This window comes from Aquila chrysaetos, chromosome 7 (genome assembly GCF_900496995.4).
Source record: "Aquila chrysaetos chrysaetos chromosome 7, bAquChr1.4, whole genome shotgun sequence".
NCBI classification, from domain to species: domain Eukaryota; kingdom Metazoa; phylum Chordata; class Aves; order Accipitriformes; family Accipitridae; genus Aquila; species Aquila chrysaetos.
The window spans coordinates 42,021,616-42,043,231 of NC_044010.1; the positions used below are offsets into that span (position 1 = coordinate 42,021,616).

The following is a 21,616-nucleotide window of genomic DNA, read 5'->3' on the forward strand; positions in this document are numbered from 1 at the left end:
CTTGGTACGCTAGGGAACTGTATATTGCAGGACACAATGTTTTATGTGTGAGGAAAGCTCGTAGCTATTTTGCTGAAATTCAGGTTTGAATTACGCTGGTAAGAGAGGTGACCTTGGGGTTACATGTGTTTAGTTTTCATTGTAAACTTAATAGGCAGAGATCAACCGAAGTGCATAGCAGTACTGGAGACATTTAATTAAATATACTGAATCTTTACTTTTCTTATAATTGAAAACTGTCATTTGTAAAGATATTAATCAAATTCACAGTCAATGACTGATCTAATTATGGGCACAGCTCTGCAAATCCAACACGTTTCAGATTTGTTTTAATTGATCAGTCACTCATGCTCATTTGCAGTAGCATGCTAAATTATTGGTTTGACTTGGGAGGAGAGGAGAGTGAACTGAACAACTCACGATTCGTGCAAGTTTCAATTTAATATGCCTTGCAGGGAAATCATCATTCTACAGTCTTCTCCTGTATAATTTGCATGAGCCTGGTATTCTTCAGCAGGAGTTTCTCAGGGCACAGATGATAATTAATTTGGAAAAGATTTGGGGGAGAGGAGTAAGAGAGGAGTGCCGTGTGGAAAGCATAGGTAAACAACAAATTTTTATTCATGATGAAGAACGTAAGATTCTGTACTAAAAGGTTGCAAATTCTAAATTCGGCTTTGCCCACTGGTTTCCGTCTGCACCTTTCATAGGGTTTGCAGGGGAGATACGTGGGTAAATGAGCGCTGCTGGCCTCTACAATGCTTTCATAGGATTAAAAAGACAACACGCATCTGTGCCAAACAGTGGAGCCTGATGCATGATTATGGCACGCCGGTACATGATTTATCTTATTTCCAGTGGTGTTCTTACTGGCAATGCTTCAAAACCGTTGATAAGGCTCTGCTTCAAAAATGTCATTTTTAGGCATTAGCTTCCTACGTTGTATATGTCTTCGTTTGCAATAGATGTTATATATTTGAAATGCTATCAGAAATAAAAGTCTTGGGGGAAGCCAGCAACTGGAAGTAAATTGAGCTAAACCAGATGACTGAGAGAAGATGTGAAGGTTTGTCATTGTGTCGCCTGCAGCGCAGAGGAGGATGTTTTTCTCACAGTCACGGTAAAAAGCAAAAGTAATAGCGTGGGCACATTACAAGGCAGGAGTGACTGTGAGGGGAAGGCTGACCAGAGGCAGCACGGGGACTGAGGTGGAGCATACCAGCCCCTTGGCACTGGGCAGGACAGGTTTGACTGCTGCGAGGAGGAGCTCAGAAACCACGCTGTGTTGTTAATGGCATAACTGTACAGCCTGCCTGCCTTCTCGTGATCACTAGGCAAGCTTCATCAGTCACCTGAACGTCTTACAAGTGCCTCTGTCACTGCTCACTGCTGGCAGAGGCTGCTTTTTTGTGCTTAGCTCCCTGTTGGCTTCTCAAACAAGTCAGGGCAGGGCTGACAGACAGTAAGCAGACTTTCTAAAAACGACTGCTACATCGCACTTCTAATGAAAGTGAAGCTATATTGTCTTTGCCAAAAGAGATGGTTTGCTGTTCTGTCGGGGACCTCATCTTCTCTGAGAATAGCTCAGCAGCAGTTCATAGAGAAGCCTGTTCAAATAAGTGTAAGGTAAAGACTCTTTATTCTCACTTTTGTCATAAAAAAGGAGGTGAGTAATTATTTCCAAATGAGACCATTTCTGGTTGAATTGATACAACAGCACAATCCAATTCAGCTATGCCTGTGAAGCCACAACTGTATTTTATATTTCATTTCTAGCTTACCTAATAGCCAGCCAGCGTGTGCTGTGCAACATGGTTCTGTGTGGGACTTCATTTATGACGACTACGGTACTGCAGTGAACTTCATTATAGTAAACAAATTATGACATGAATGGATCATATTATCAGCCAATGTTTCTTTTTCATTAGGGGTCGCACAGGAAGGATTCGTGTCTTATCTTTCAAAACTGGTGTTGTATCCCTTTGTAAAGCACACCTGGAAGATAAATATAGATGTAAGTCAATGTAATTCTTTTGGTTTCAGTTTATGTTTATATTCTGTTTTTATTCCTCCAATTTACTGCATAAACATTTAGATAGTATACAGAGACATTCTTTTAGATAGTCCCGATGCAAAGTGTGTTAATTTGCTCCACCTTGTACTTTTAAGTTATTTGTTCAGTACGTTTTTAGGTAGTTGAGCACAGCAGTCCCCAAACTTTTTTGATTGCACGCCTACCAGTAAAAAATTTTTGAGCATGCACCCCCAATAGGTGTATATTTGTTTATAAATTATATATATGTACCACTGTACTAATAATTATGTACATTATAAAACATACCAAAAATAGAAATTAAAAAAGATACAAGAAAGATGAATGAAACACTATTTTTTCATGTTTAAATTTAATCTATTAACAGTACAAAAAATATTTCCTTACTGCACCCTAATGGATTGTCTTGCACGCTCCCCAGGGTACAGGAACCCCTGTTTGGAGACCACTGGTTTAGCACACCTTCATACACAAAAATGCATGTCTACAGGACATCTTGCATTATAACATTTTGAAATATATTAACTTTTTAAGATGTTTTCCATAATGTGGTCAGGCTCTTGTTATTTACATTGTGTTTAAATATAGTTGCTACCTTTAAATAAATATGCAAATTTTGCATATCTTAGTACACCAAATCCTGAAATACTTGAAAAAATTCCAATTGAAGTTTTAGTTTTATCTGACTAATAAATCAGTTCATTAGTGAGGCTAGATCACAAAAAGAACTACTGGTAAGAGTAGTTCTCAAGACTAACTTTCTGGTTAAATTAACTGGTATCACTCATTCATGCATTTAAAAAAAACACTAAAAAACCAACCCTTAGGATTTGACCCAATACCATAGCAGTTCTTCATCAATTGTTATTATTTTATTCTTCTACTAATGAAAGTTGGAGAACACTGAAGAGAAAACAGTTCCGACAACAGAGTCAGTGCATGACTATGTATAATTGGATCAGATTTTAGGGCAATCACTATGAATGTCACGATCTCTAGATGTTTCATGTGGGTGTTGTGAAAAAGTATTCAGAAAATCTTTTAAGAAAATTACTCAGTATGGATATTTTTCAAAATGATATTTCCTTGAGGATTATCAAAGTTATAAAGGAAAACATTTATTCATATTTTATAGTCTCCTGCAGTGTGTGTGCCCGGTAATGCGTAACCCCCCCTTTTTAAGGTTTTAGAACACTTAATGTTTTAATGATGGGGAAATTGAAAGCTGAATCGTTTGTGGGAGAGGAAGGAATTGTCTCTGCCAGGCTGTGGTCTGGCTTTACCATCCATGCCGAAGTCGTAGTGCAGTTGCTCTTCGTATTGCTGCAGGTATGCTATGAGTTGCACCCCTTAAATTTTTTTCTCTCATTTGTGCAGCAGAGCAGAGTTGGTTGTGCTAGAGGACAAGTCTTCAGGCTTGCAGAGGTTAATGAAGGTTTTATCCAAAAATTATTTATTACAAAACTAGACTCGGCAAGAGTGAAATTCATGTAATTAAAAAATAATCCTTTTTCTATCCATTCCTTTATTCCTTTGGAAGAAAACAGGTGTCAAAGCAGTGCTAGGAATGTTATCTCGAGCAGTGCTGAAGCACCTTTATAATTGTATCCCTGGTGTCGGGTGAAATATTAAGGTGGCTCCAAAAAAAGGGTGTTATTTTATTCTAGCTGTCTCTCAGTCTCTTTTTTTTTAACTCTTTGAAAATAAAGGAGAATTTATTCAGGTCATGTACTGTCAACAGGGATATTACCAAATAAATATTTCAGTTAATGCTAACCTGATTTTTCTTCTTACTATGAACTCTAAAACCTTCTCAATGTATATGTAGTATAACTAATTCCCACCAAATTAAATTGAGCTTACAAAGGGATAATAATTCTGTCCTGTAAGGATTCTTTTCTAGAGTGATGCAGTAACAGAACATGGCTTCAAGTGACATTTCTCTTCAGAAGTGAAAACTTAGTATGATATTAACATTCCCCGTGGATGGCAGGTTCTGTCGTGCTGTAATGTTTTTCTTTCATTTTAGAAATACTCTTGGGTTAAAAGATTATGATATATCGAAGTTGGGGAGCTCTTGTTTTTCAGATCAACTCATCTGAAAGAGAAATGGATTCTCCAAGTTGTACATTGATTGCTAAGACTTGAAAATGTGCTGTATGTTGTATGAGATTATTTTACTGTGAAACAATATTTTTGAAACATTTATGTTGTTGTGGCTGTAAGATCCTGCTGTTTAGTAAGCTGTGTTGCAGAATCAGCGCTGCTATTGTCAGTAATGCCACAGGTGCCGTGTTAGAATGGGCTTTCCTCCCAGGTACAAGCCAATAATACTATTAAAAATTTTCACTCGACTGCATCTTTAACAGAGAAAAAACAGTGTTTATGGGAAGAGAAGCACCCAAACTGAAGACACATTTTTGTGTTCATGCCCGCCAAGGCTGTTGACCGCACTTGTGAGCCTTTGAAACTATGCAAACCTCCCCGCTATTTGCTGCATCCCAGTAGCGATGCTTCAGCTCTGGTGTCCTTTTCCTTCCTCCAGACCTGTTCAAGCAAGTGGCAAGCTCCACTGGCTTCTGTGACCAGCGCCGGCTGGGGCTCCTGCTGCACGACTCCATCCAGATCCCTCGGCAGCTGGGCGAAGTGGCCTCCTTTGGGGGCAGCAATATCGAGCCGAGCGTCAGAAGCTGCTTCCAGTTTGTAAGTTCGTGTTTGCTCGCTGTTAATTTTCTGATTTGTATTTTGTGTCAAGGTAGCCTGTCCGTTCTGAAGAGGATTGAAAATCTGGAAGGAGGATTAGGGTACTGAGGGTTGTTTAATGGTGGTGTTCATTGGTGTATTAAACCATTCCTTTGATGAGATGTATTTGAATTAGCCTATTTCTCTGGCCATGGTGGAGGAAGCCCAGATTATACTGTTATCCAGACAGCAAATAATTGTCATCAAGGCTTATATTGTAACTGAACCCTGCAAACAGTTTAAGTCTTTGTTACGGCAGCTTCTGGTTTTACAATTTTGTATTGCCAGCAGTAGATCACCATTTATTGGTGCCATGCAGGTGAACAGAAATGGTTAATCTAAATTTTGGGCATATACATACCAGTGACAGCCGGGTGCCCAGGGGAGCAATAGGAAAGGAGCGACTGCCTGCAGTGCTGTCTAGGGGCGAGGAGTGCTCAATGAGCTCCTTCCACTGCTTGAATGGATAATGCCAGTTTTCTTTAAAGAGTACTGAAAGAATTCCTGTCCTTTCTGTTGAGGAATACATGGCAAACTGGAGGCTCTTTTTCAAACTTGTAAATTATTTAATCTGGGCAGGAAGAGAGTTAAGGGAATTATTCATCCTTCTCCTAACCACCAGCAGAATGCACAAGATGAAGACAGCTGCTTAATGAAAAGGTAGAGGAGGGGAGGTAATGTATGGTCTGTGATTAACTCTCAATGCATCTTCTACATTACAATGGAAGAAATGCTCTTTTCCCATCCCCTGATGTCCCTGGGGGATTTTTTGTTTGTTTGGGGGCGGGGGAGTTGTTTGCTGTTTTTGCCTGCTGCTCAAGTTTCATTATGTAGTAGTTTCAGTTCTGTAGTAAGCAAAACGCAGAAAGTTTTTTTCAATGAATATTAATACTTGGAAGTGATTATGAAAAGAATCTAATTCTAAAATCACCACAAACTTCAGTTGTGATGGGACGTTTGCTTTCTGTATTTTTAAAACTTCTTTTAATAGATTAATTCTACAGGGTTCACATTTTCCCATTTCCATCATTCATGTCTTGACCTTTTATAATTCTAATCTGTATTTGATGCCATTTGCAAGTTCATGTTTTATAGGGCCATATCCTGGGGATAACCCATGCTGATAAACTACGCGTAGTAATGTTGATAGCGGGGTTAGACCCTGCTGTGTCTTTAGACCCTCAAGTTCCACGTTGGGCTTTCAAGTGAGACCAGCACAAAATGATGCCACAGCAAATCCATGGTCAAAAGCTTGTTTCTGCAAATGACCTTCCTCAGAAATTAGGACTTGCTGGATCCTATTGTTTCCCAAGTGAATGGCAACAGCGCTCAGAACACTGTTGAAAAACTGATAAGGAAAGTGACCTCGAAATCTGACAAAAACATGTTTTTTTGGAAAGGGGGCTGCCTTTCTGCGTGTTTATACTAGGAAAAAAAGCAATAAAATTCATAGCAATGGAACACACAAAACCAGTTTCTATAAAGTAGGAGGAAGACCTTGGAATAAATGTTTATTTGAATAACATGAGTTAGCAACATTGTCATTACAGATGAAGACATGCCAGTGGGCTGAATGCTGTACCGCATCCAGCTGCTGGCATTTTTTTAAACAGCCTGAGCACAGCTGGGCACAACCTTTGCCATGTTCATAAATCAGAACATCGGAAAACCTGAGGTTTCCTTCTCTTACCTGCACTAAGAGGAATTTCATCCTCTCTTTTTCCTTTGGGCGAAGCTTCATTTTAATTTGCAGAGTGGGAGGGTGGTTTCTGACCTGGGTTGCAGCAGAACAGATGACCTTCTAGGAGGACCAGAAAGGGGGAGGGAGGCTCAACCGAGGAGGGGAAATACAAAAATAGGCAGGATGGAGTCCTAGGGAAGAGGAGCAGAAATCCAAGTGTAGGGAGAGCCCTGACGGAGAGGAGGGAGAAGGAACTAAGGAGTGGAAAAATAAGGGCCACTGTTAAGGAACGATGGTAGGAACAGTAGTGGGAATAGTAGCGATGAAGGAAACAGAAGGGTGGGTAGGATGAGGCATGAAAGAAAGGAGCAGCCAGGAATGGAGATGGGGGCAGAAATAAGACCTTTCCAGGAGAAAGGGAGGAGGGGAGCACAGAGAGATCCTTTTGGTGTAGGACGGTGGTGCTGGGGGGGCATCGCAGAGGTGCTGGGGGTGTGGGGAGGAGAGCAGGGAGCAGCCCGGGAAAGGGAGAGGCTGGAGGAGGTAGACAGCCGAGGAGGATTGCACAGGGCTCCCGGCAGCCTCCTTTTACTGAAGTGAGATAATTCAGTTTTTAAAAATATTGTGGGGATTCATAGTTTACATTACTGTGTGGAAACTAAATTAAGTCTTTGTACAGCCACAGTGAGGAATGCTTTTCCTTCAGTTTTTTTTTTTTTTTCTTTCCTTTTTTTTTTTTCTTTCTGGTGATGATAAGCGAGCAATAAATTGCAGTCATGTCAGAGTCTGCAACAAATGTGTGCTTCAGAAATGGCTCTCCCAGCCCCCTTAGGTTAGGTGCCCTGGCAACAGCCTTGTCTGTCTGCACAACAGCAGAAAAAAAGGGGATGTTTACTGTTCCCGGCGATAACAGGGGAAATCTCTCCTGCTTTTCGGTTTGAAGTGCGAGTCCTTGGGAATGAGGGTTGGGGAGGGAGGGGAGGCTTCCCAGCCTGGCTGTTGGCAGCAGCCTGCCCGCTGCCCACTCCTGCCGGCACTGCCTGCTCCCCAGGAGCAGGTCCCCTTACCACAGGCTGCTGCTGCCCAGTTACTTTTCATCCCCCCAGCACTGACTCTTGCTTTCCGTAGTTTTCTTCGTGTATGGGAAGGTGCTGATAGTAATTCTTGGGAGAAAAAGGATATTACGGGATTCATCTTTCCTACGCGGGGCAAGGGGATGTAACTTCTGCTTTGAGATTTTAAAGAAAACATATTTTTAAGTGAGAACAAGGAGCTTGATGTAATGACCATTTGAAGACTATATAGTTCTGCCTGCGCTCAGACTGCATCAAAGCAATCTATAGATCCATGAAAAATCGAGTGAATAAGGTATTATTGCAGTGTGAAAGCACTTTCTTTTTAGTTCTATGATGGGTACGTTATTTTAAGTAAACAGGATAGGGAATTGATAAGTATTGAAGGATACATGTGCTGTGTTTTAATCACAGTGGAAAATTATTAATATGCTTTCCGTGTATAGTGTAAATAGGACCTAGGAATTCATATCACTGCCTTGGATGAGTTACTGTGGCATTGGGACATTTAAGAGATGTGATGTGAAAACAGAGTGCAGCTCGGATGAAAATGTCTCTTGCTGTTTCTCAATAAAATTTTCAATATTTGGTTCTTGGTTATAAACTGCTTTAAGTATGCTTTCTTCTGAGGGTGTACTTGGAGTACTTGATGTGGAAAACTAGTACCGATGAAGCTAAGGAGTAGTAAAATATGTGCAGTTAATTCATATCTGTATTTTAAACCTTCTTGTTTCATTTCACTTTGACAGAGGAAAGTATTTTAATATTCTGTGTTGTATAGTCTTGGTTTCTAGGTTTGTACTTGACCAATGATAAGGCAAGATCAGCCTGGTTTTTACAACCACTTCTATGTGTCCAAAATCCGGTGTATTTACTCAGACAAATAAAAGCCAAAATAGGGGCCTGTTAGGCCTTTTAGGTGGGGTTTGGGTATTCCAAATCCTGGGCCAGGACCCTGATAGTGACCTGGGCCATGAATGCTGTGATTTGAGTTGGTTGGGCAGTTGTTTTGTGAGGGGTCGGTTGGGTTTCGTTTTTTTTCACAGGAAATACCAATACTGTGTACAAATAACTATATATAGTTATATAGAGGTCTGTATGAAAATAACGTACAAATGCAGCGTTACCGTTAAGGCACTCAATCTCTTTTGAGAGATCGAGGCAGCCCTTGTTTCTATTCATAGGATATTTCTTCTGCTTTTGGCTCTGACAGGGGAGAGCTGGCCTAAGGGAACTAGCAAATCCTTCCTCAAGCTGCTGTAAATGTCATAAAACAGCAATTCTGGTTTTATTTCGGCAGGATTTTGTGAACCTGTGCCTGACTTTGGGAGGCACTCTTCAAGAGTCCTACAAGTGAACTGCTTTAAAGAGCTATTTTCAAATGGTTCAGGGGATGGGAAGCAGGAAGATGGTTTTTTTTCAAGTGTGGATGATATAAAACTGTATACTAATTCACTTCTGGGTTCATATTTTTTTATTTTACTGCTCTTTGCCACAACACTAAACACATTGACTGGAGTAGTCAATGCAATCAAGTGTAATGCAAGGGGTCAAAGTAATGATCTTAAGCATTTGCTCCAAGGGTTAAGGCAGATTTAAGCAGTTTGTGCCACCCAAAGTTACCTTCATAATAATCCTCTCTTTCCTGACCTTGAAACAGCACTTGTCTCAGAAACAATAAATTCTTGACTTTTGTTTTCTTACCTGCCAGCAATGGGGAGAACACGAACGTAATGAGGAAGTCACTCAAGAGCGGAAGACAAGGTTGAACAGGGTTTGGTCTGATTCTGGGGAGACAGGGCTGCTGTTCATGGCTTGCTCTGCATTTTTAAACTTTAACAAGTCATAAGAATCCCATTCCTCAGTTTGGTTTGTCCAAAATAATATATACCTCGACTAACGGAAATGTTTTCATCCCAGATGAAAAACACCATTAAATTAACGATGTTAATTTTTCTCCAATTAATTTCCTACACTGCACATAAACAGAATATAGCTCATCAAAAATGTTACCAGAAATTCGTGCTATATTGTCTGACTGTCCAAAACCATATCACGTTGTTCATGTAAAATCACGACTGGATTTTGGAGTATATTTCATATTATGGATAGATAAAGTCAATATAGCATAGAATATTTTTTAAACTACTAGCTGGAACAAGGGGGGGGGGGGAAGAAAAATTCAGCTCCTAAGTATTGCGTAAAGATGCTAGCACAACCCAACTTCCTATTCCCCCATTGTTTCTGCAAAAGAAATACTGAAAAACAGATGTCTGGAACATAATGGATTTGAATGTCCCCCATAACAAATTGTTACTTGTAAGCTGGAAAGAGCTTTATGAATTTCACTTTATGATTCACTCTGTTATTACCATAAAAATTGGGAGTTGCACAGAAATCTGTTCAAGAGAAGAACCATTAATATTCTTTACAGCTTGATCTTGTTGGTTCAGATACGAACTGTATGAATTCAGACTTTTTCCCTTATGTAAAATCTTCAGCTGCTGCCTTTACCGGATTTAGAAATTATTAAAAAAATTGTAATAGCAGCTCAGGGGACAGTTGAGAACTGTCTGTCCTATACGGTCTGACCCTGACCAGCTTTTCTCCATGTGGCTTTAAATCTTCATGTAATATAATTCGAAACCAGTTCTGATACATTTTAATGCACCTAATCTCTCTGAGCACAGGTTTTGTACAGTCAGCGTCCAGAGCTCTGGGTAGGCAGCTATTGGGACTGCCGGCAATTGACAGTGACTGCAAAATTAAAATAGATCTTTGGGTGTTACAGAAAGTCTTTCGTTGCCGCCACATTTTCCCTGGAAATTTAAAGCAGCTACAAGTGGAGAACAGCACTTTGAGCGGCTCATTCTTATTCTGACTGCAGCTTGCACTGCAGCATTTCTGTACACTTCATGTTTTTCTGTTATAAGTGGCATATTAAAGAGATCCTCTTAAATTTTTTTTGAGGCTTAGAGGACCTCTGTATAGGAAGTGTAGTCTGCTAGGCAGGGTAATGGTTTGCCGGTGTAGTTCCTGGCTGATGCTGGCTCACCAAGTGATCCACAGAAAGTCTCTCCCCAGCCCCTTTACTGCCCTGGCTGCTAGCTGAAAAATAGACATACAGATGATAATTTTTTGTAAATATGCCTTTCTCTTAGGAGAGTTCTAGAATTAATTTAATTCTATTGAATTCACTGATATCCTGCAGCAGAAGACAGTATCCGCTGTTGCGAGCAGACGCTGTTGCCAGTGGTGGCTGGACTTTATTGTACTTTTGATTTTTTCGCTTTTTCCTTTGGGAGGGGTTCCTAAACTCTATAGCTACACGAAAAAACAGAGGAGTAGGATTTAATACAGAAGTATTTCAGTGGGTGAAAAAAAAAAAAGGTCATTCCATTTCATGTAAGACCTGTAGTGAATATTAAATTGTGAGGGACTTTATCTGAATAACTGTAGATATGTTGTGGTTTGATGGTTTTACCCCAAACATCCAAAAAAGATGTGTATGACTGTACTAGAAATCCATATACGTGGATCTTAAATGCAGTCACAGGAGTCTTTAGATGGTTTCCCAAATTAGCATCTCAAGAAGAAAGCCCTGACCAAAAAATCTCTTTGTTTCTAATTAACCAAAGTGTTGCAGCAGCATTTTAAGTCAATTTTAATGCAACGCATTATTCAGGAGATATTCTGGGATTTTTCTTCCACATCTTTCTGGTGGCCAGGGATTCTGTCTAGGAGACTTGGCATTTTTCTCAGTCTTCAAGTATTGATCAGTTAATTTGTTTGTCAAGATTATAAACAGTGTTAGCTTAAAAAAAAAACAAACAAAACCCACACAACGAATTGGTTTTCCCTATAGCTCTCTCTCCTTTAGATCAGTTGTGATATTTTTTCTCCAGATTCGTTGCTAGCATTTTCAGTTGAATAGGGTTTTAGCTAGGTCATACTGAACTCAGGTTTCATGAGAAACTGGAAAAGTAACTGAGAGCAAGCATAAAAAAAACCCCCAGCACTCAATCCGCTATTCATCTTGGTCCATGTACACGATACATTAATGCTTATTATTTATTTAAATGCTTCAAATAAGTTTGGAACCACAAAGGAAGACATTCTGCCTTGTGAAGTTTGAAATAGAAAAGACTGGCCCGCAGAGGGCTGTATCTGAAGGCCCAGAGAAAAAGGAAAACAGAGGATTTAAATATATTCAGCCCATAAATATGCTGTTTCTGCTGGGTAGCGTGGAAGGAAATGTCTCAAGGAATTTGAATTAGCACGTAGTGATGGTTTAGAGAAATGGAGCGGGATGGTATCCCACTTCATCGCTTGGGCTGTTCCCAGTGCGGACCTGTCCTCCTCCCTCCCGTCCTCCCTGCCAGAGCCCTTCACTGTCTCCACCTGATCCATCACCTTGCTTTCGGCTCTGAAACCAGCTCCCAGGTTCTCAGATAACCAGTTTTGTGCTGGCTTTGCGCCATCCTGCACGCCGGAGAGACGTTCCCTGTAAACGTTGACTCCGTCACTTCACTGTTTTCCTTAAAATCCCTTTTGATGCTCTTTGCCTTTATTCTGCACTGTTCTTTGCAGTGGCTAGCCTGCCAGTACGGTGTGACCTCTACCCGTGTAGATCGTTCGCCATTGTCCCCCGTTGCCTTGTGTTTCTCGTCTCTTTGCTCTTTCTTTTTCAATACTGTAGGTGCTGCCAGGTAGGGGTGATATATCATTTTTTGGTGTGTGCACAGTGCCTGCCCCAATGGAATTCAGCTCTGTGACTGTGCTGCCTTGAGCTTAGTGTAGAAGAGATGCCTGAAATAATCACACTGGTTAGGATGTGATGGGAAGGCAGCAGAGGAACAGGGCTGCTGGGAAGGGTTCCTAGGCTCCTCTGCTGTTGGCAAAGAGGCGAAAGTGGGAAGTAATGGAATATGAGGCTAAATTGATCGTATTCTGTGGGACAAAACTGCATTGTGTTTGCAGGCAATGACGAGAAATTTAGAGATGATATGATGGGAAGAGGGATTCTGAGGCATTTAAGGAGGCAGAGTTTACATGTTGAACAGCAGGCTTGAGAAGGGATTTGAATGATTTCCTCACACGTGCGTTTTAAAGGTCAGTGTGATAATGAAGGATGTTAAGGAGGAAGAAATTTTGATCAAAAGACGTGCAATTTTTCGGGCTTGGATAACAAACTGTTTTTAAAATAGGTGAGAAGCAGTGCTATGCAGGCTCAGATAAGAGAGACGGGAAACATGAGATCAGGCATCAAAGGTGATCCTGTAAGTGGGTGATTTTCTCTTGCGACAGAGTACATGGTAGCGCTGTCTATTGTAATAGGGAATAAGAGAAAGAGAGATTTGAAATGTTAATAATAGTTTTCAGTTCCTGGCTTGAAGGCAGGATCCTGGAGATTTTTCTGATTTTTTTAAATTTTTTTTTTATGAATGGCTGGACTGGGAGAAAAGCTGGAGTATATTCAGGGAAAAGATACGGAGTAGGCAGGAAGCGAATGGCTTGAGCTGTTAATTAGCTTGGTAGCAGACACATCACTTGTGCTCAGCCCCTGTCTTTCTTCCCCCTGTGTTACAGGCCAACAACAAACCGGAGATCGAAGCAGCCCTCTTCCTGGACTGGATGAGGCTGGAACCGCAGTCCATGGTGTGGCTGCCTGTCTTGCACAGGGTGGCTGCTGCTGAGACCGCCAAACACCAAGCAAAGTGTAACATCTGCAAGGAGTGCCCGATTATTGGATTCAGGTACAAATTCGCTCCCTTTCTGCCATGTGTACTACTGCTTGGTGGATCAAGAGCTCTGCTTGTTTCCAGGCAAATTGTGCGCTTGATTTTATGCATGTTGTTCAGGGAAAAAATAATTGTGATGGGACACAAGGGAGAGTTACACCTAGACTGGGTACAGTGATGGGAGAGTTGAAGAGAACAAAAATCATCTATCAGTTAAGATACAGCCCTTCCTCTGTGTCCAAGTCTTTCCATGCCTCAACCAAAGTATTGGTGGATTGCACAACTAAGATGATTTGCTTTACATTCAGTGTGTCCTATACATGCAGTTACATTTTCTGAATTGGATCCTAATGAATTGCTTTCTGTCACGGTATAAAGCAAGGAAGTGCCTTGAAAATTCACAGACGTGTAAAGCTGCATGTTCCTTTCTCAGAGAAAGAATGTTGCTGGTGGAACATTAACCTGGAGTGGGGGAAATGTTGCTGGTCTATTTAAACATCTGGGTCGACACCATGGTTACTATGGCAATGAATAAGTCACTGTGTTGTAAAATGGCTGTGTGTTGGTATGCCTGTTGAGAATCCACTTAACTGCTAAGTAAATACTCACTTTCAATTATGCCTAGACTTGTTTTATCACTTCGCTTCGCAATAGCTGCTTTGTATGGTTTCTGTCCTTTTTAGGCACAGTCTTCTTTTACCATTGGCATTTCTCCTTCTATGGTGTTGTGTTGTTTACAAAGAGCTTTCTGTAATTTTGTTTCTAAAACCCAGATAGACAACAGCAGCAAGCAGTACCACATAGAAAAGCCATCATTTTGCTCTAACCTGGGAGAGTGTGAACGTTGCTTTTATGCATGTAGTGGGGCTGTGCTTTCTGCCATGCAATTTCACAGGCAGTGGAAAACGGCAGAAATAATGAAGCTGTTGCTTTGTTTTGAATGTGAGTTTTTCTTCAGTGAGGCTGTTCCTCTAATCATCCAAATTCTTCTCCTTCTGCTTTTATTCCCTCGAATATCTTAACAGGGAAATGATAAATGTTACTGAGGAAGAGTAGGGATGTGAGTAGTTCAGCACATCCACAAAGTCTAATTTTCCTGTTCCCAGATACAGTTTATGAACTACTGAATTACTTACACGGTTTTGTATAAACAGCCAAAGACAAGTAGGTGGAATTGAAAAATGCAGCACTTGGAAAATCAAAGGATGGCAAGTGAATGGATAGTCTGTAGTGAGCATTGAGAACTCGGGAAGTGGACACTGGAGCTCTGTGTTTGCATCTAATTTTACTTGACTGATCTCATCTGTCTCTTAAATTTATATAACAAATCTATTATCATGATAGTAGAATCTGTCTGTCGCAGATTTTTTCTCTGGCTTTGCAAGTCATTGAAACCCTGTGTACACACTTGACAAAAAGATACTGTATTGGAAGGCTTTTAGAAAGCTAATACTGTGCGCCTCAGTACGTGTAAAACAATGTTCTTTTGAGGTCATTGTGACTGAACTGCTTCGCGTATTTGGAACAAGACAACCCTTATGCCTCTGGCTCTTTCAAGCACTTCAGCATAGCAGATACAACAGTTAGCTGCCTCATAGAGCTGACGAGATTAAATAATGGCCCGAAAGTGCATTCAGAGTTTTGCATGGATGGAATACCATACAGGAAAATTGTTTTGATAGAGGTGCTAGGAAGGACACAAACAAATTCCTGCCTTGTATGCAGCGCTTAGGAGTTTGCTGGAGTGACTTCTTGAGGAGGACATTACTTACTTGAATTTTACTTCCTCAGGACATTCTGTGTTAGGAATCATGATGAAGAGCAAAAGAACTGAAATCAGCATTATGGAAACAAAAAGTGTGGTGGTGTCTTTTGCATGTTAAGAGAGAGTGATTGTGTAGAAATCTCTGCTGTTGCCCAATGTTAAAATTTTTTTGAAGATTCAGATCTTTGATAAACATCTGAGGCAGCAATACCTGTCCCTCGGTGGCGGAGGAGCATTGCCCGGCATTGCACACTGTGTGACATCTCAGGGAAGAGAACTTACTAATGCAGAAGTTTTGACAAGCTGATATGAAGCATTCACATACAAAGCTCTGAAGCCGTGGGTTTTTTTCCTCCTCTTTCAGGTACAGAAGTTTAAAGCACTTTAATTATGACATCTGCCAAAGTTGCTTCTTCTCTGGCCGTGTTGCAAAAGGTCATAAAATGCACTATCCCATGGTGGAATACTGCACACCAGTAAGTAGCTGTTTCACTGACCCTTACTGTCCCTTCTTATGTAGAAAGGAAAAACTTCATTTCCTATGTGCAAGGTAATGGAGCATTTGGGTGGCTTTTCTCCCCACCCCCTGCCCCTAATTAAATCATCTTTTATATACTAAACATGCCAGCAATTTCTGATGCTTAGTAAAGGATACTCCAATGGTTTGAAGTAAATTGAAGTTCATTGTTTGTACAGTGCTATGTTGTAATGTATTATTGTGTGCTAATGACTTGTTCCATGTTCAGTGCCGCAGTTCACTTTATGGATCCAGCAGGAAGCCTGTGATTTGTGCAAATACTCATTTGTATCTTAGGTTGCAATGTTTTCTCCATATCAGTATGAGATTTTTTTCCTTTCCTCAGTAAGTTGCCGCTTTGCTTGTTTTCCCTGCAACACTATGATTGCATTTTTAAGTTCTTTACTATTTATATTGTACGATCACTTGATGATATAAAATACCAGGGAAGTTCTCAAGAGTAGCAAGTTAGATTTCATTTCTGAAGACTGGAAGCTGGGGTGTTGAGTGCAGCACACTGCAGATGTGCTGCACTGATGATGTGGTGAGGGTCCTCACCCTTGTTTCACAGCTCTCAAAAGGATCGCTTTTGCGTAAACATTTCTTTCATACCAGACGGCTGGCAAAGGAAATCCATATTACTCGCTCAGTGTGCTCCTTTTTCTTTTCGGCCGCTCATGACCAGCGCAGAGGAGCATAAATTAGAGGATCTCTCAGGTTGTCCGTCCGTGATGCAGCACAACTGAGCTTTCAGCTGCCTTTGCTATTGTTTGTGGTGGTCTTGGAGCAGTGCACTCTCTGGTTGTCATTTCCTGGTGTGATGGGGTGTTCCCTAGTCTTATACTTTCATCTGCTGGTCAAATACAAATGGTGAAAATAAAGCATCAAAATTATACATGGACTAGCCTCATAAAATTATATGAACAGTCTTTACATCTTCATCCAAACAAAAAGGCATGGCCAAAATGAAGTAAAGACTCTCAGCTTTTCTTAGAAACTTAGGAAGGAGAGAGAAAAATTTATTCCCCTAAAATATTATAGTAAAGCAAAACCAGTATTTTTGTTAGGTTTAATTTATGGATTTTTATTTACATTACCTATCAACTTTTACAGTAGCATTTAAGTGGCAGTATTTAATCTGAATTTCTGGAAGGGCAACTAATGTGCACTTGCTAGCTTTTTGTCAGTATGCATTGGCTGCTGCTTTTCAGCGTCGTCCCTCAGGGGTTGAAGTTACTGGAAAGGGCGATTTGCCTGAACTGCTGCACAATTCAGAGGGAAGTGCTGGCGCTGCCTGGGCAGGTCTGAACAGACTTCTCCATCACAGACATTCCTAGAGCAGACTCTCATGATCCCAGTTGTAGGCAGAACGAGCAACCGACCGACCGTGTTAGAGCATTCCTTCCAGCTGCTGCTGAATACCTACCTCCTTGCTGAATTGGCTGCGGTTTTGTTTTGCAGCTTGCCGCTCTTATTCTTGCTAATAAGTGACATGGGAGATGTGTGAATGGTGCATAGAGTGCACAAACCAGCATCTTTCTACTATTTTCTTAACCTGTTCATAAGATGTGTTTTCAGGAGAGAGACACGATGAAGGATTATGAGACACCCCCACAGCCTGCAGCAACTCATTGCAACATGGGGTCCAGCAGGTTTCTGTTCTCCCTAAAAATACCTATTACTAATAGGCAAACACAGTGGTGAACAGAAAACCTGCAGCCACGTCCAGATTGCTGGATCAGAATAAAGAACCATTCACAGCCAGTACATTTTTTTGTGAATCCTGAACTCCAGCAGCCCGTGCTAATGTGCCGTGCTTGGCTGCGCCAGCAGCCAGTTGAATTAGAGAAGGATTAACTGGGGCGGGGGGGGAAGTGAATGTGACGCACAGCAAGCCCTGATCTTTTTTGTGTTGCTGCTATTGAAAAAATAAAACGCAAGTACTGTGTGACTGAACAAGACATCCACTGAAGCTATCATGTCTAGTATGTAATTGTTTTCTAAGTGAATGAAAAGGGGGTTGCAGGTGACAGAGCATTTTTCCTCTTCCTCCAGACAAATCTCTCACCTTAAAATGCATTTTGGCAGACAGAAGACATGTGATGCCTTCTTTGATATATCTTTGCAATAGCTAGGTGTGCACAATGAAGTGTTTTGATATTTTTATTCCCCCTCTGTCTTACTTCCAGGAAATTTTGGAGCACTGTAGTCTTTAATTCTGCTTAGGGGAGATTTGAGAACTCATGGTAAATATCTGAGGGATGTGATAACTTTTCCTTTCCTGCAAAAGGTTGAGGCAGAATAAGGGCAAGGCAGTTCCCTAATTTTCACTTAGACAGAAAAATTGCAACAATTACTCCTGAAAGCAACACAGCTCGATTTATTGTTCAGAGAGGTGACTTTTAAAGAGGTTTCAAATAAAGCATAGAAGACAACTTTGACACTGGGATTTAAATGTAGGATCTTTTTTCTGTTTGGGTTTAATGAACAGTGACACACCAGCATAAAACCCACCTTGTTAGAAGGAAGCATGTCAAACCAAGGTACCTGTCCACAGGTAGTGTTTACAGTTGGGGCTGAGGTCTGGGATGGGGGCTTGGCAAGGTACTTTCTTAAACTCAACTGGGAAGAGTCAGGTGGTGGTCAGATTCTTCTTACATGAATGAGAAGAACTATTTCTTATGAAACAGGTTTGGTTTTGGAATAGTTTTGGAACATGCTTGACCCAGCTGCCTATGTATTGCTTTGATTTAAGAGAGCTGGGCTGCTGAAACTCCACTGTTTCTTCCTCATAAACCAGTTCTGCTGAGAATTTTGTTTTCGCTGGTTTTACTCTGAAAATCATGTGTAATAAAACATCTGTGGACTAAATCAGAAACCTTGGCTGAAAATAGCTTCAGTTTATCATTTTGTCCACATAATAATCACATTTTCTTTGCCTTTCTTGTGTTGCTTGAACATTTTATAAATGGCACTTGGATCGTATGAGAGGTGCCTGGTGCTCCTAATTGTCACTAGAAGACATTTTCTTCTTGGGATTCTTGCGCTACCAGCTAGATCAGGATGTTTCTGTGCAAACAGACCATTTTACTGTTTGGCTGTCATGCAGAAAGTTCAGGGCAGCAAGGTGGGATAACAGTCCCAGGAAGGTCGAAGCGAAGAATGTTTTATTGTTAAATGTACTTGAAAACACTTAATCCAAATTACAGTCAAATGCAGTGGAAGGTGTTCGCAACATTGAAAATAGACAAGGCAGGAATAAATGGTTATAAATGACACAGGTGAACAAACTGGGCAGAAAGCTGTGCTTAATCCACTTATACCGAGACTAGATATTAAAAGTTTTGTTCAGTTCCCACCTGATGTGCTCTGTGTGCTCTCCTGATGCCGACCTGGTTAGGAGCTCTCCTAGCAGGCAGTGCGGATGGCATTCAGCAGAGGGAATTCCCTCCTGCTGGGGCATGCGAGGTCACCTCAGTAAATCCCCTTTCCCAAGTCCACTGGGTGGTCTGGGCATACTTAATCCCTCCCTTCCCCAAAATGTCTTTCCTTCTGATGTATTGAGGAAGTGATACTTAATATTATTGAGAATTATCTCAGTTTCTTGAAAATGCAGATGCTGCTGTAGTGGCTTGTAGGTTCTGCTGTGTCACTTCTCTGCCAGTCATTGCTCACACTGAATTTTCCTACCAGACAAACTGACCGGAAAGCGAGCCAAATTCTTTCCAGCTTTACATGAAGTTTGTAGGTGTCGTGAGTAGGGATAATATTTTTCCTTTCTGTTAATGCATTTCAGTCTTTCTGCAGATTATTTTTCAAGGCATCCTTAATTTTTCTACCCAGGCAGTCGTTAAAAATATATACATCTGTTTCAGCAGCTCTGTGAAGGTTGGCTTGACTGATAGGTCCCAGCACCTCCTTCCTCTCTAAATAGAAGGCATAGAACTCATTAAAAAATGTCAGAAAGATTAACTTTTCTGTCATTTCTTTCCTTCACATTAGATACACTGGAGAAGCAATATCATTATATGGGTCAGGAAGAATTAATTTTACTGTAGAGGAGCAGTATTTCAGAGTTGAGTGTCTCTGCGAGGTGCAGAGAAGGGAGTGCAGCCTGACTAAAGTAACTGAAGTCTTCCATTAAATTCTTCAGAAAATCGCCTGACTCTTAATCAGGCTCGCAAGAAGTCTTGCATCTTCCCAGCAGACATCCTTTGAACTCTTCCTGGCTCATTCTGGTCTTTAGGAAACTAATTCCACTTTGCACTCCTCTGCTGGTCTCTGCAGCCGCAAGGAAAGCCGACTGCAGGCAAGGGAGTAGAAAACTTTGTGCAAATTGTACTCTCCTCAGGGTATTGATCTTAAATGCTTGCTAGCTTCAGATTAAACAGGCGCAGGAAGAAATAACTGATCTAAGAATTTTCAGCAGCTCTCACCTGCTTTTTGTTTCTCTTTGATCAAAATATTAATGGCAGAGGAGGCTGAGAAGGGAAACTGGAAAGAAAACGTGCCAAGAGTACAGGTCTGACTTTCGTGGACTGACAAGTCCATGAGATGTGAGTGATGAGTGTGTGGCAAGAGTCAGGATCCAGCCAGTGAAGCAGCTAGCTGGACACACGGACCAGCTGTATGTCCTCCGTTACAGCCATTTTAGTGCTGAACAAAAAACAGGTAGAGTCCCCTGAGCCGGATGAGGAAATGACAAATTCTTGTCTAATGATTGCTTGTCCTCTTGACATCACCTGAGATGAGGCATGAGCCTGTCAGGGGGTTTTGGAGCTTCCCTTTTTCCTCCTTCCTCCCCGCTAGCAGTGTCGCTGTGTAGTACGTTGTAAGGTGACAGTGATAGATAAAATGTGCAGTTCTGGAGGTCAAGCCGTTGGCAGCTCTGCTTGGTGTGGCCACAGCTCTTCCAAATGACCCAGCAAAGGAAGAGGCAACCGAAAATCCGTAATAACCTCATGAAAGATGATTTCATTGTGATTTGTGGCTTTCAGACAACTTCAGGAGAAGATGTCCGTGACTTTGCCAAGGTACTAAAAAACAAATTTCGAACAAAAAGATACTTTGCAAAGCACCCACGAATGGGCTACCTGCCTGTGCAAACTGTCTTGGAGGGAGACAACATGGAAACGTGAGTAGCTCTAAAGTGTCTAAGTAGCAATTCATTTGGTATGCTCTTTGAGCTCCCTAGCTGGTGCCAACTCCCCTCACTTCCTAAATGCATAAAGCCTCTTTATTTCTTTCATTTCTGTTAACCTTGGCTGGCAGGAAAACACAAGCTGGGATTCCAATTGCCATTGCCTTTGTCTGTTTTCACCTGTCCTTATACAGGAACTTCAACTTCAGTTAGTAAAAGAAAAATACTTACCGTCTTACTGACAGCCTTATAAACTTCTAAGTTTGATATGGCAATTTGGAGACTAATGATCTCTTCATTAAATTTTTATTTTCTTCCAAATGGGTATCTTTCCGTGGTTTTATTTTTTTAATTAGGCTACTGTGTTTGCAAGCTTCCCAGCTGATTGCTTCTTTTCTCACCCTATAAATTTAGTCTTATTAAATGGCTTTGATGTCTTTATGGAAAAAAAAGCTATAATGATGCACATGGAGAAATCAATGAGTTAACCCAGTTCCCTTTGGTTTTTTTTTACAAGTTTAATCAGTTTAATGGCAATTGCACACAGCTTGTTCTCGCTCTCTCTCTTTCTCTCTTTTAATTTTAGATTTCAATTTTTTTCTCACTTTTTGGTTGGTTGCTCTTCACAGTCATTCATGTTGGTCAGTTGGATTTCTGTTTTTTAGTTGTTGTGTTTGTTTTGGTTTTTTTTTTTTTTTAAAAACCTTTCTGTAGTTATTTTGCTGCTGAGTTTCTTCTGCCTCTCTCTTCACCTCCTCATTTTTTGTCTTGCAGTCCTGTTACTCTGATCAACTTCTGGCCAGTAGATTCTGCGTGAGTACTTTTGCTGAAGTGTGCTGCTGCTGCTACTGCTGCTGCGTTCCCTCACTTTTTTTTTTTGTTTGTTTGTTTCTTTGTTTAGTTT

At 40.9% G+C, this 21,616-nt stretch overlaps 1 protein-coding gene across 31 annotated transcripts in view; it reads left to right on the top strand.

Moving 5' to 3' along the window:
- DMD (dystrophin) overlaps nucleotides 1-21,616 on the top strand; it is a 1,198,278-nt gene that overhangs the window by 1,137,234 nt on the left and 39,428 nt on the right. For 27 of the 31 annotated variants that reach the window (XM_030020819.2, XM_030020811.2, XM_030020812.2 and 24 more), the window contains 6 exons: nucleotides 1,929-2,014; nucleotides 4,599-4,756; nucleotides 13,139-13,305; nucleotides 15,420-15,531; nucleotides 20,570-20,706; nucleotides 21,487-21,525. In XM_030020819.2, coding sequence (XP_029876679.1) covers nucleotides 1,929-2,014; nucleotides 4,599-4,756; nucleotides 13,139-13,305; nucleotides 15,420-15,531; nucleotides 20,570-20,706; nucleotides 21,487-21,525 — 699 coding nt within the window. The remainder of the gene's footprint in view (nucleotides 1-1,928; nucleotides 2,015-4,598; nucleotides 4,757-13,138; nucleotides 13,306-15,419; nucleotides 15,532-20,569; nucleotides 20,707-21,486; nucleotides 21,526-21,616) is intronic. The other 4 variants (XM_030020808.2, XM_030020814.2, XM_030020833.2 and 1 more) reach the window with 1 other exon arrangement.